At 36.2% G+C, this 13,549-nt stretch overlaps 1 protein-coding gene across 1 annotated transcript in view; it reads right to left on the bottom strand.

Moving 5' to 3' along the window:
- Positions 1-147: 147 nt before the first annotated feature.
- The window catches only part of LOC137400734 (glutamate receptor ionotropic, kainate 3-like), a 31,934-nt gene continuing 18,532 nt past the window's right edge, over positions 148-13,549 (bottom strand). The window contains exons 6-11 of the mRNA XM_068087070.1: positions 12,561-12,793; positions 10,821-10,988; positions 10,404-10,565; positions 9,337-9,585; positions 8,678-8,807; positions 148-260 (exon numbers count right to left, since the gene is read on the bottom strand). Coding sequence (XP_067943171.1) covers positions 148-260; positions 8,678-8,807; positions 9,337-9,585; positions 10,404-10,565; positions 10,821-10,988; positions 12,561-12,793 — 1,055 coding nt within the window. The remainder of the gene's footprint in view (positions 261-8,677; positions 8,808-9,336; positions 9,586-10,403; positions 10,566-10,820; positions 10,989-12,560; positions 12,794-13,549) is intronic.

Here is a 13,549-nt window from a genome sequence, read left to right as displayed (position 1 = left end):
GCGAGCTGTGCTTTCTGCAAATGTACAATTTTTCATAATACAACATATATCAACCGAAGTATAACAAATACAGTTCTTAGGCATATAACATGGCAATCTTAACAGCTAGGTGTATACTTATCAATAGTTTAACAGGGTAGACATTAGTCATATTAGCACCTTGTCCAGTAGCTCTCCAACCATGCCATTCCATTTTCCTGTCTCAGGGTGTTCGACTCCGTACTCCTCATCAGCTACCAGTTTAAACCGGTACTTAAGATCTGTATACGAGTATGGAGTATTCAATATTGAGTATTGATTATGAGCATGCATATAAGTGTTTAAATATATCACAAGTGGACAGCAATTTCTAGTTTTGATGTATATTTTGTTGATCTTATGGCTTTATGTATTATTATTTTACTACAATTACGTATTTTACCTTAATTTCATGATTGTGTTAACATCGCAGCTTTACACAGATCAAATTAAAGTAGGACCTATTTATTTTAAATATATATAAGACGTAAATCTTTAATTGAACACCATGGTGCTCTATTTTTCAACACTTCTTTTTTAGTGGCGGTCAATTGGAGGTGGCGGTCAATTGGAGGTGGTGTTCAAATAGCGACTGGCGGTGTATTTTTCAAATGGCTCGTCCAAATTTTGGCAAAGCGAATGTCACCTATAGATGGTATATTTTGCTCTCTTTTTCCAGTGGACCAATATCGGCGATATTAAACCTTTTGGATGCCAACCTCTTGTCAGAAAGTACGCATTGGGAAGCCAAAAAATATCTCTACCAGTTGTTATCTATTGCCTGCAATTAATCTGTGATGATATTATAGCCTGTGCCTTTCTAAGCAATTTGTTAGAGCTTTCAATTTTTTTATTTCATTTTAAATTTGAAAGCATATTTTTATTTTATATCTGTTGTATTATGGGATTTGTTAGGCTCAGGTTATATTGGTGTCTGAGCTCAAGGCAGTACAGGTGGTCTTGGTAATTACGGTGAGTGCATAAAGCTGGATAAAGCTAGTGGGTAAAGCTAGTAGATTAGCTAATGTAAGGCAGTATGGGGAAGATATAAGGAAGTGTAATGAAAAACGGAGGCTCTTCTTCATCGTCACATCAGTACATGTAAGTACATTGATTTAAACAACATGGCGCAGTTGACGAAGCTCTAAAAAGATTTTTCCTGTGCGTTATCGTTAGCGATAATTTTCTGGTTACGGTGTAAGTTTAACGTTTGATAAGACCCTTTCACGGGCGTGCAGGTGGGGTGATGTGAGGTAGGGTGGTGTTGTGAGGCTGTGAAGTGTTGTAGCGGTGAAGCATCGGTGTTGGAGAGGTGTAGATATTTATTAAGTGTTCGGAGAAAGTGAGAATTACATCAAATTTATAGAAGATGTGTAGAGTGGGTTGGTGGTGTAAAATATATTGTGTTGAGTCATGATGAAGATCGGTTATCCAAAGCTGGTGTTTGGTGAGCACGGTGATGGTTCGTGGGAGAGGTTTATAAAAGAAATGAATTTATGTATTGAGAGTGCTGTCGAGAGAAGAGGTTACAAAGGTGAAGGTGGCAAGCTAAGTTAAGGCCATTACTGAGAGCTATTGGGCACAGTGGTAGAGAAGTATTAAAAGGTGCAGGGTTTGATGTAAATGGTACAAATTCAACTTATGAAGAGGCAGTGGATATTTTGCAGGAATATTATGGTAGACAGGACAGCATGTTTGTGAAGGGTCATAAGTTTTTGACGGCTAGAAAGGCACTTGGTGAAAGTGATAGAGAGTTCTTGTTACGAGTTGAGAGTTTAAGCAGATATGCTGGGGTAGCAAATAATGCTGATAGAGTAAGGTTTGCTCTTATAGTGGCAGTTAATGGGTTAAGAGATAGAGAAATGAGTAGAGACTTGATGAATAATGCCAATTTGACCTGGGTAATGTTGAATGAGGCATTGAGGGTTCATGAGATGGCGAATCATTTAGACATGTTCGTGAGAGCAGATAGTAAAGGCAGCGATTTAAAAAGTGAGATTAAAAAGGAGGTAGCAAGGGTATCAGAGTGCGACAGTCGTGCGCAGTACCAGAGTGGTTGTAGGGATAGAAAATACGACTTGGGAGGTAGATATTCTCTTAGAAGAAGTCTTAGGAGTGGTAAAAAGTATTATGGAGATAGCAGTGATGAGCGTGATGTGGGTAGGTATGGGGCAAGAAGTGGAGAGTATAACAGGGACAGTAGGAAGTATAGAGACAATAGCAGGGAGAGGCAGCAAATAGTATAAAAGGTAGTGAAGATAAAGTATGCTACAATTGCAAGCGTAGTGGCCATGAGATGGGGGTTGTCCCTCCATTAAATGTTTTTTTTTTGTGGGCAACGAGAACACATATCCCGATATTGCGGGAATAAGGGTAGAGAAGTAAGGTATGGCAGTCGAGATAGCAGTAGGGAAAGGTATTGGGGCAGAGAACATTCTCATAATGTAAGGGATAAGTAGAATAGACCCAGAGATTACAGTATGAACAGGTATGAGAGAAACAGTTGGTTTGAGAAGCAAGAGATGGATAGGCATGATAAAAGGTACAGTGACAGTAGCAGGGATAGAAATGCAAGATTTGCTGGCTATAGAGATAAATATGGTGAAGATCAATGACTAGGCCAGAGGATTGTGCAGTATTTAGAAGTTAATGGAGTAAACGTAGAGTTCCCGTTTGATACTGGGGCTGAGGTGTCAATAGTAACCGAGGCAACAGCCAATAAGTTGAACCTATGGTTAAAAAAACTGTCGACAGTTTTAGAAACTGCTGATGGTAGTGAGTTAAAAGTGGTTGGAAGTGTAATAGTTTATTTGAAAAGTAAAGACAGGCATATGGACGCTGAAGTTCATGTGGTGAAAGGATTGAAAACAAACTTTTTGGGCATAACTGAGTTGAAGCAGCTAAAATTATTTGCTGTTGTAAACGCGTTATGCGCAAGTAAGTTTGAGCCTGTTAAAGAGTGTAGAAGTATTAAGCCAGTTAAGCCGTTTTCGTCGAGAACCATTATTGCCGGGTCAAGCTATGTTTCAGATGATATCAAGTTGCAAAATCTGACAAATAAGTCTGACAGAGAGCACGATGTTAAGAAAGGCCACACAGGTCAAGATTGGTGGACTTGGAAATCCAAGGGAGGGAAGAGTAGCGGATATGTAGAAATTGGTAGTCAACGGGGGACAGCCCAAGGCACCAGAGATGTGCAAGTGTCTATGGGGTATAATAGAAAACACAAACATGATGAGGTAAGTGATGGTGCTAAGAAAGTAGCTGAACCAGTATCTGTAATGGAAAAGGTTTGCTCTTTTTTAGCTGAGGTATCCAGCAATGGAATGTTAGACAGAGATGGTCATGAGAGAAAGGTAGCAGAGATTGAAAGAGAGGAAAAGGAGGTTCGGAGGAAGTCGAAGGAGAAATTGGCTAAGCTAAAAGCTATACGTGAGGCAGCAGTCATGGAGTTGGAAAATGTCAAGGCATTCAGGGTAGTTGTGCAGGAGTTAGCCGAGGTTCAGAGGAGAATTGCTGGTAGCAGACCTGCACTGGTGGCAGGTGAGGTCAAGCTAGATAGGTTTGGGCCTATGCCAACTTCCAGCTCTGTGGTGCCATCCCCTGTGCAGCCAGTTACGGCCCAGGTGGAGACCTCCCACAGGAGGCCTGTCGAGTCTGCCTCTTATTGGGAAGAGCGAGGTAAAGTTGGAAGAGACGGAGTTGAGGAGTCATTACTGACCCAACCAAAAGACTCCGGACTAGTCTGGGTTGGTGGAAGTAGTGTTGGAGATGTTGGTGGAAGTAGTATTGGTAGTGACAGTAGTCACGGTAAAAGTATTGGTAGCGGCAGAGGTCAGGATGATGGAAAAGCCAGTGCAGACTGGCAATAGAGCTGGCAGTAACAAGGAGAGTATTTTAGATGGTGGCACAGGGTCAGACAAGCCAGAGGCATAGCCTATGGAGACTGCCCTAACAGAGTCAGGTAACGAGCAACACAAGTAAGGTAAGTTACTACGTCTGCTTGTTGGTAGTGATGGGGTGGCCCAAAACCAAAAGAAAAAAAGTAAGGGCATGTCGTATTATGGGATTTGTTAGGTTCAGGCTATATTGGTGTCTAAGCCCAAGGCAGTACAGGTGGTCTTGGTAATTACGGTGAGTGCATAAAGCTGGATAAAGCTGGTTGGTAAAGGTAGTGGATTAGCTAGTGTAAGGCAGTATGGAGAGGATATAAGAAAGTCTAGTTTAGTCTACTTGGTTATCTCATTCGCTCCCGTGTGGGTACATTATAGAGATATCAACTCGTTCAGTTTTTTAGTCAATTGTTATATTGTGGATGTTAAAATTAGGATCTTTGATCAAAGGAGTAAGAACAAAATAAATAAAGTAAATGTCAATGCTGTTTTTTTATTTTTTTATTTGTTTTTATTTACAAATATTTATGTTATTGTTATTATTGTTATGCTATTGATATCATGACAAGACGACCAAATTCTACAAGGCGACTAGAGAACCAACAAATAAATAGTAAATAGAATATTGTCATCAGAGTTTTACTCTGAGACTGTGCTTGCTGACAAAGCATTGGGAAGTGTAATGAAAGATAGAGGCTCTTCTTCATCTTCACATCAGTACATGTAAGTACATCGATTTATACAACAATATCGATATTTAGAAATGTTGGGTAAAAGCTTGTTGCACTCATCGATATGTTTGCTACAGTTTGAAGCCACAATTAACTTTGTATGTGCACTAGAAGTGGTGTTACGAGCGTCGATCTATTGTAAGCCGTGTTAAGATAACCGCAAGGATGTTATTAAATAATATGCTATAAATCTGCAAATTTACAAGTTATATAATGATAATTTATTAAATGCTACAAATATATATTTATGAACAATTGACATAAACGAACCATACTTATATTACATGCAGAAACCAAAATTAACTTTTTTAAAACAAGAATACTTCCATCATTTGCTCGGATAACTGCATTCTGATTGTTGCTTTCAATGGAACAAACTTCTTCTGGTTGTCCAATACCTTCCACAGTGTTTTCTGGTTTCAACTCTTTTTCCGCATTGCTTCTTCCAAACTAGTCGAACAATTTTTTGGCTGAGCAAAACTTTGACGCAATGCATTTAGCACTAATGCAACGCGTAAAAGCTTTGCTCGCTAAACGTAACCTTTAGTCCAAAACTAGTCGTTAGTCTACCACCGTAAATGTAAACCGGCTTTGGCATTTTTATATTATACTTAAAACATGTACAGTAGACGCTCCTACTAAAGGGCCGTCAAAGGATTTTGAGATTTACGTTATAGGAGGTACACACTACGTATAATTATAGTACATGTAGTGCGTACCTCCTATAACGTAAATCCCAAACAATGTAAATAATTTTTGTAAAGTTTTTGCTTCTTACTAATTAAAAATTTTCACATAACACAGTGTCAAGTCGGACGAGTTTTCAAATTCGATTTGAATGTTAGTTTATCTCGCTGCACTTGGAGAAGAACAAATGCTGTGCATATAGCGTTATATCTTTTATATATAAAATAGCTGCATTACCCGTCTACGGGAACATATTCACATACAGCAAGAGGTTTATTGAGAGTTGTCTTTTATGCTGTAAACCAGCTCCAAATATGCAGTCTACCAAAATTGTTGTCTTGATCAGAGCATGCATACACATATGCAGTCATACATCATGATACATGCCATTGATGTCAATAATGTTAGGGAGAAGAATGGCAATCTGCAATGTGTTTTACAGCTAGATGCGGGTAAAATCTAGTAAATATTCTAGATTCATGCATCCGTTCATATCCATCTATATTTGCAGTTGACAATCACGCGCTTGCACTCGCCTCGTAATCAATCGCCTCGCACTTGCCTTGCACTCGCCTCGCAATCAACCGCCTCGCACTCTATTGCTTTGTAATCAATCGCCTCGCAATCAATTGCTTAGCACTCAATCGCTATGTGTTTTACAGCTAGTCTACAATGCATCACTCTCAAACCACTCAAATTGAAGTTGTCCTTTTTTGTAGAGAGAACTGATAATGAAATTGATATTCCTAGGCAAACTGAAATTTTTCAAACTGGCAGTATTGAAAGGTTTTGTATCTTTTGAGAATTTCTACAAAATATTTTGCTATCGCCAGCATTTATTGAATAGAGACTCACACGCTTAAAACACTAATCATGGCTCACCAGTTCTTTGTCTATAGCCTGTGTTTTGACATGGTATATACAAACAATGCCGCAGTAATGTGACTGTTTTGATAAAAATTAATATGTATAACAGCACAGACAGTATGATGTCAAGGCAGATACAGCATTAGCACCTTACAATGATAAAACATAACGCCAACATGATAGCCTTTTTATGAGATACAATAAGGAAAACGAATGCATAAAAATATATATATATACAAAAAATATGTTATAAAATGCCGCATGTGGATAATATGTAGGTATAGCAGAACATGAAGAACATAGCATGGCAAAACAATAACATAATGTTAATTCAATGCAGGCATGACATAACAATAACACAATGTTAATTTAACGCAACACTTGCAGATAGACAACATTTTTTGTTTTTCTGTCGGGTGTATGAACAAACAGTTTTCGGCTTGTGCCTACTTTTGAGCAGGCAACGTACAGCTGGCCATGGCTAAAGCAGGGTGACAGCAAGTCGATACCAGCTTCTCTCTTTCTTCTCACCGTGGCCTATCGTAACGCTCGAAGTACCCGTGCAAGTTCTGTAGTAGCTGTAGTACCCGTGGCTGGAAAAAAATAAAAAGTAACTCAGCTGCGGAAGGAAATGAACATGTTACTACCACCAACAGTGGCAAATGCAACGTTTTTATGTAGTAGAGATGTGGCAATTCATAGACAATACAACATTGAACGAGAAGTACTTACCTTTTTGAAGTAGAAATCTAGTAGGTAAAACGCAGTAGTAGCACCCGTGCAAGTTCTGTAGTAGCTGTAGCTCTGTAGTACTCATAGCTGGAAAAAAAAGTGAAAGTAACTCAGCTGCAGAAGGAAATGAACATGCTTACTATCACGAACAGTGGCAAATCCAATGTTTGAAGTAGTGGATGTGTGGCAATTCATAGACAATACAACATTGAATGAAAAGTACTTACTTTTTTGAAGCAGAAATTTAGTACGCGAGAACAACGTTTTTACCAGTGGCCGCAACAAACAAACGTTCACGTGACCTTTCTGGTACACGATGGCAGTAAATATTGATTGCATGTAATTTACTACTCATTAATTTATTTAATGAGTAGTAAATTTTATTTAATTTGCTACTAATATTTACTACTAATTTAATTTTACGACACGAACAACCGAATCCATACGACCGAATCACAAAAAGAAAGACCGCTCTTCAAGGTGGACACACACACACACACACAACACACACAGTAGATTTCGCGGCATTCTAGTTCGTCGTAGCAGATAGTTAACTATGTCGACAAAAAGACGAATAGGATATTGCGCAATTGTTCATAAATACAAAGGCAATCGATTGGTGCAGGTGTTGCAGCGCCGGTCTACCAATCTGAAAGTCACCAGTTGGAGTATCGTCGAAAGTTACCTTTCATCCTAACCTTGATCCCTGAATACAGATAGACGATGAACAGGTAGAATTGCTTGTTATAGTGAAAAGGTTGTGGTTCTGCCATATAAAAAGATTTTTGTTTTGCCATATTGTAGACATATAAAATATTTGCTATTAGTTTTACTTTGCAGAATAGACTTTGCTGTTTTGAAAAAATAAGCAAATCGTTGTAAATGAATGTCGAAGATGTGCAGTCCCCATCCATTTGTTGTAAAATTACTGCAATCTAACCATGGGTCTAATCTAACTGGTCTATTAAACCAGTGAGATTGATCACTAAAAAAGTCAAGTTGTCAATGCAAACCAATAACACTGCAGTTAAGGTACACCCCACAAATTAAAAGAGTTAAGCCAAGTTTTTCCTTTTTTCATGGTCGAAGGAGTAAGTTTGGAAAACTCTTGGAACAGATTAAGCAGTTTACATGTATTTTACTGTTCTTATAACGTAAATTCCCTATAACATAAACATTCCTGGAACGGATTATACACGTTGTAGAAGCGCCTACTGTATATACTTCAAAGTGCATGTATCAAGACTGCGTTAAACAAGGAAATACTATTAGTTTGCGGCAGTTATTAATCACAATATTTCTATGGTTTTGCATTCCGTCTTAACAAAAAAAGCTTTGGATGTGGCCAACGAGAGAATTAATTGTTATTGATATAAATGATTCATTATTAATACGATTTTGTGGACACTTTTTTACTGATCAATTGATATTATGGGCTCGTAAAGATCAAATAATGTCGAACAGGCGTTCAATTACAGAGTGGCGCTCTATTTTTCAACCCTTCACCCAGGGTGGTGTTCACATGGAGGTGGCGTTCAATTAGAGGTTTTACACTATACTTTTATATATATAAACATATTGAATATCTCTGTAGCATAGGTCAGCAATCCTGTCAATAACATATACTAAATATATTTGTAACATAGGTTAGCAATACTATCATTAACATATATTGAATATCTCTGTAATATAGGTTAGCGATGATGTCAATGCTGTCAATGATGTCAGTATTGCCATATCCAATTTTACCTAGATCATGGCTCTCTTTTGCTTCTTCTGCTATTCGTTCCATCAAGTCGACCAAATAACCCTCAAACCTTTCATTCTCATGAAGGGTTTCTCCATTTGGGTTGTTTTTCTGAATGAGATAGGGTGGCTCCTAAAAACACCCATAGTAGTTTAACTCAGCTTTACATCCCAAGTTTAACAATAGGTCTACCAAGGCTACACACAAATAACAGTTTTTAATATTTTTAAATATCTCTCATCATTATTACTATTCGCTATAAATCTCAGAATGTTGTTTTGGAATTTTTCAACCAACGCTGACTATCTCAATGTTAAATACTATACTAGAGCTTTTACTGTTTGATGTTGTGAATCCATCGAGATTTGATGAGACTTTCTAAGTCGATGGTGATAACGTAAATCAATTTTACTGCAATATTCTAGCAGAACATTTTAGAACAGTCTAAGCTCGTTGGTGTACATCTATATATAGTTTCACAAGCCTGTACACATAAACATATACCTCTACATATACATTTATATAATCATATACAAATATGTATGCAAATAATGTACACATATTTGTGTACATGTTTATATACAAATATGTATACAAATATCTACAGATATATGTATACATATTTGTATACATATACTTGCACAATGAGATATGTACTCACCAGTATGGTGGTTATGTTCAACACCTGATGCTTATAGGAATCAAACTGTTCAGCAACTACAGCAGTTGTTTTTTGCTTGGCGTACAGATGAATGTGTCCCTTTTTAGAATTTTTAGCCGGTGGAGAGTATTCCCCAATTTGTTCTATGCCTCCTCCTTTCTTCAACTTCATCACATAAACTGTATAATTGATTCTCTTTCCTTCATGGTTGAATTTAATCCGTCCTGTCATCCCATGGTTTTCTTCGTGCTAACGTGACAGACAAAATACAGATTTCAGTATGACCCTGTAAACGGTAAATATGAAAACTAAATATTATATTTGTATGGGAGAATTTGTTAATAAATAATTAATTAATTAATAACTTAGCATAGGTAATCGTAAAAAGTGTATACAGTATAATTATGGTAAGAGGGATGGGAATGGCAAGAATGATTTAGCCTTGTGGTTAGGTGCGCATGTCTACAAAGATGCTGTTGCAATCTTTGTGAGTTCAAATCCAGGACAAAATGTGTTTTTAAAAACTAGGCTTTCATCACTATAGTTAGACAGACAAACTTTGAGATATATTTATACATGTTCACATACATAAATCTCAAAGTATAATACATAGATAGATGGATACATAGATGGATATACTTTGAGATTTAGATGAATAGACAGCTAAATGCTGTCTATCTCCTTATATATATATATATATATATATATATTATATATATATATATATTATATATATATATATATATATATATATATATATATATATATTATATATACATATATATATATATATACATATATATATATTATATATACATATATATATTATATATACATATATATATATTATATATACATATTATATATATATTATATATATATTATATATATATATATTATATATATATATATTATATATATATACACATGTGACGGAGAAGATTTCCAAATTGTAAATATAAAACTTATCAGAAAGTGTTGCTTACAGTGAAATTCCTAATGTCTTCAGATTATCATTTGAATAACATTAGCCGTGTTTTACAATGCTACTACTATTATTTACTTACCTTACTGATGTACCGCTCAAGTTTTGGCCCATGCATCCAGGTGTCTGAGTGGTTGTAACACGCAACTGGCTGACTAGTGAATGCATCCATGTTATGCATAATAGCCAAGTCTATAGATTTAGCGAGAATCACCATAGAGTCAACCAGTAAGGCGTTATATGTCTACATGTAGAGCAACATAACAAACAGTAATAAAGGCATCATAGTGAATGTAGCATGCTACAGACTAGGACTCAAACAATGCAGCTAATCAAAGATGTAAATGACATGATATGACAACTCCATCACATATGTGTATGATATGGTAACTTTTAACTCGTATGTATTTGTTATGTTATAATAGCTATCTTTCAATCTTTAGTTTTAAAAAAGCTAATTTTGTATTTTCAGTAAAGTTCAAGTTAACAATCTACTCACAGTAAAGTATTGTTTAGGAGTTGCTACGGTATTTCTGAGCCTAAAAAAGGTATCAAAGTTTTTGACGCCTGAAGACATCTTTTCATAAGACCTCATTTGTATAATCTGTGACCAGGTAATCGTGGCTCCTCCATATGAGTAGTGTTTTAGTTCCAGGACGTGCAGATCCTGCGAAAGAACACTGAAACAGTAATACATACTTCTGTATATTTCCCTCCCATCACACAGTAATACATACTTCTGTATATCCCTTCCCATCACAAAGTAATATATGTTTCTGTATATTCCCTTTCCATCACACAGTAATATATACTTCTGTATATTCCCTTCCCATCACACAGTAATATATACTTCTGTATATTCCCATTCCCATCACACAGTAATATATACTTCTGTATATTCCCTTCCCATCACACAGTAATATATACTTCTGTATATTCCCATTCCCATCACACAGTAATATATACTTCTGTATATTCCCTTCCCATCACACAGTAATATATACTTCTTTATATTCCTTTCCCATCACACAGTAATATATACTTCTGTGTATTCCCCTTCCTATCACACAGTAATATATACTTCTGTATATTCCCTTCCCATCACACAGTAATATATACTTCTGTATATTCCCATTCCCATCACACAGTGATATATACTTCTGTATATTCCCTTCCCATCACACAGTAATATATACTTCTGTGTATTCCCCTTCCTATTACACAGTAATATATACTTCTGCATATTCCCTTCCCATCACACAGTAATATATACTTCTGTATATTCCCCTCCCATCACACAGTAATATATATTTCTGTATATTCCCTTTCCATCACACAGTAATATATACTTCTGTATATTCCCTTCCCATCACACAGTAATATATACTTCTGTATATTCCCATTCCCATCACACAGTAATATATACTTCTGTATATTCCCTTCCCATCACACAGTAATATATACTTCTTTATATTCCTTTTCCATCACACAGTAATATATACTTCTGTGTATTCCCCTTCCTATCACACAGTAATATATACTTCTGTATATTCCCTTCCCATCACACAGTAATATATACTTCTGTATATTCCCATTCCCATCACACAGTGATATATACTTCTGTATATTCCCTTCCCATCACACAGTAATATATACTTCTTTATATTCCTTTTCCATCACACAGTAATATATACTTCTGTGTATTCCCCTTCCTATTACACAGTAATATATACTTCTGCATATTCCCTTCCCATCACACAGTAATATATACTTCTGTATATTCCCCTCCCATCACACAGTAATATATATTTCTGTATATTCCCTTTCCATCACACAGTAATATATACTTCTGTATATTCCCTTCCCATCACACAGTAATATATACTTCTGTATATTCCCATTCCCATCACACAGTAATATATACTTCTGTATATTCCCTTCCCATCACACAGTAATATATACTTCTTTATATTCCTTTTCCATCACACAGTAATATATACTTCTGTGTATTCCCCTTCCTATCACACAGTAATATATACTTCTGCATATTCCCTTTCCCATCACACAGTAATATATACTTCTGTATATTCCCCTTCCCATCACACAGTAATGCATGCAGGAACCCAACAAAAGCTCTCTATGCTTGACTATAACCTAAAATAATCATTTTACAGCAATAAAATGATCGTTCTCAGTAGAAGAGTGTGTTGCAGATAGATTGGAATCATAGCCAACTTACCAATGATGTGAAATGATAATGGTACTCTTTGGTAAGCATCTGCATCTCTAAGGCTTTGTCTAGAAAGGTGCTTATCGAGCTGAGGCTACAATCAACTATTATATTGTGGTAGCCAACATCCGCAATACTCTCAAATATCATGGTGTAGTTTCCTCCTACCTCTTTTTGAAACGAGCTGATTAGCAATTTGGTTTTCCTATGTAGTGCCAGCAACTCCACATACGTTGTCAATGCTACAATGATTTCAGCACATCAAACAACAAAGCAATAAAGAATGAATACAAATTTCTTCCATAAAATATAGCAGAGCTGTCATATCTGTGACACAGTAGTTCCATTTCAGAAATAATAATGACATTGAAATGGGGATACAGAAAAGACATTGAAATGGGGATACAGAAAAGACATTGAAATGGGGATAGAGAAAAGACATTGAAATGGAGATACAGAAAAGACATTGAAATGGGGATACAGAAAAGACATTGAAATGGAGATACAGAAAAGACATTGAAATGGGGATACAGAAAAGACATTGAAATGGGGATAGAGAAAAGACATTGAAATGGAGATACAGAAAAGACATTGAAATGGGGATAGAGAAAAGACATTGAAATGGAGATACAGAAAAGACATTGAAATGGGGATAGAGAAAAGACATTGAAATGGGGATACAGAAAAGACATTGAAATGGGGATACAGAAAAGACATTGAAATGGGGATACAGAAAAGACATTGAAATGGGGATACAGAAAAGACATTGAAATGGAGATACAGAAAAGACATTGAAATGGGGATACAGAAAAGACATTGAAATGGGGATACAGAAAAGACATTGAAATGGGGATAGAGAAAAGACATTGAAATGGGGATAGAGAAAAGACATTGAAATGGGGATAGAGAAAAGACATTGAAATGGGGATAGAGAAAAGACATTGAAATGGGGATAGAGAAAAGACATTGAAATGGGGATACAGAAAAGACATTGAAAT

The sequence above is a fragment of the Watersipora subatra genome, chromosome 7 (assembly GCF_963576615.1).
Source record: "Watersipora subatra chromosome 7, tzWatSuba1.1, whole genome shotgun sequence".
Lineage (NCBI taxonomy): Eukaryota > Metazoa > Bryozoa > Gymnolaemata > Cheilostomatida > Watersiporidae > Watersipora > Watersipora subatra.
Note: the sequence above shows the minus strand (reverse complement) of the source record. Positions and strands in the feature narration are given on the sequence as shown.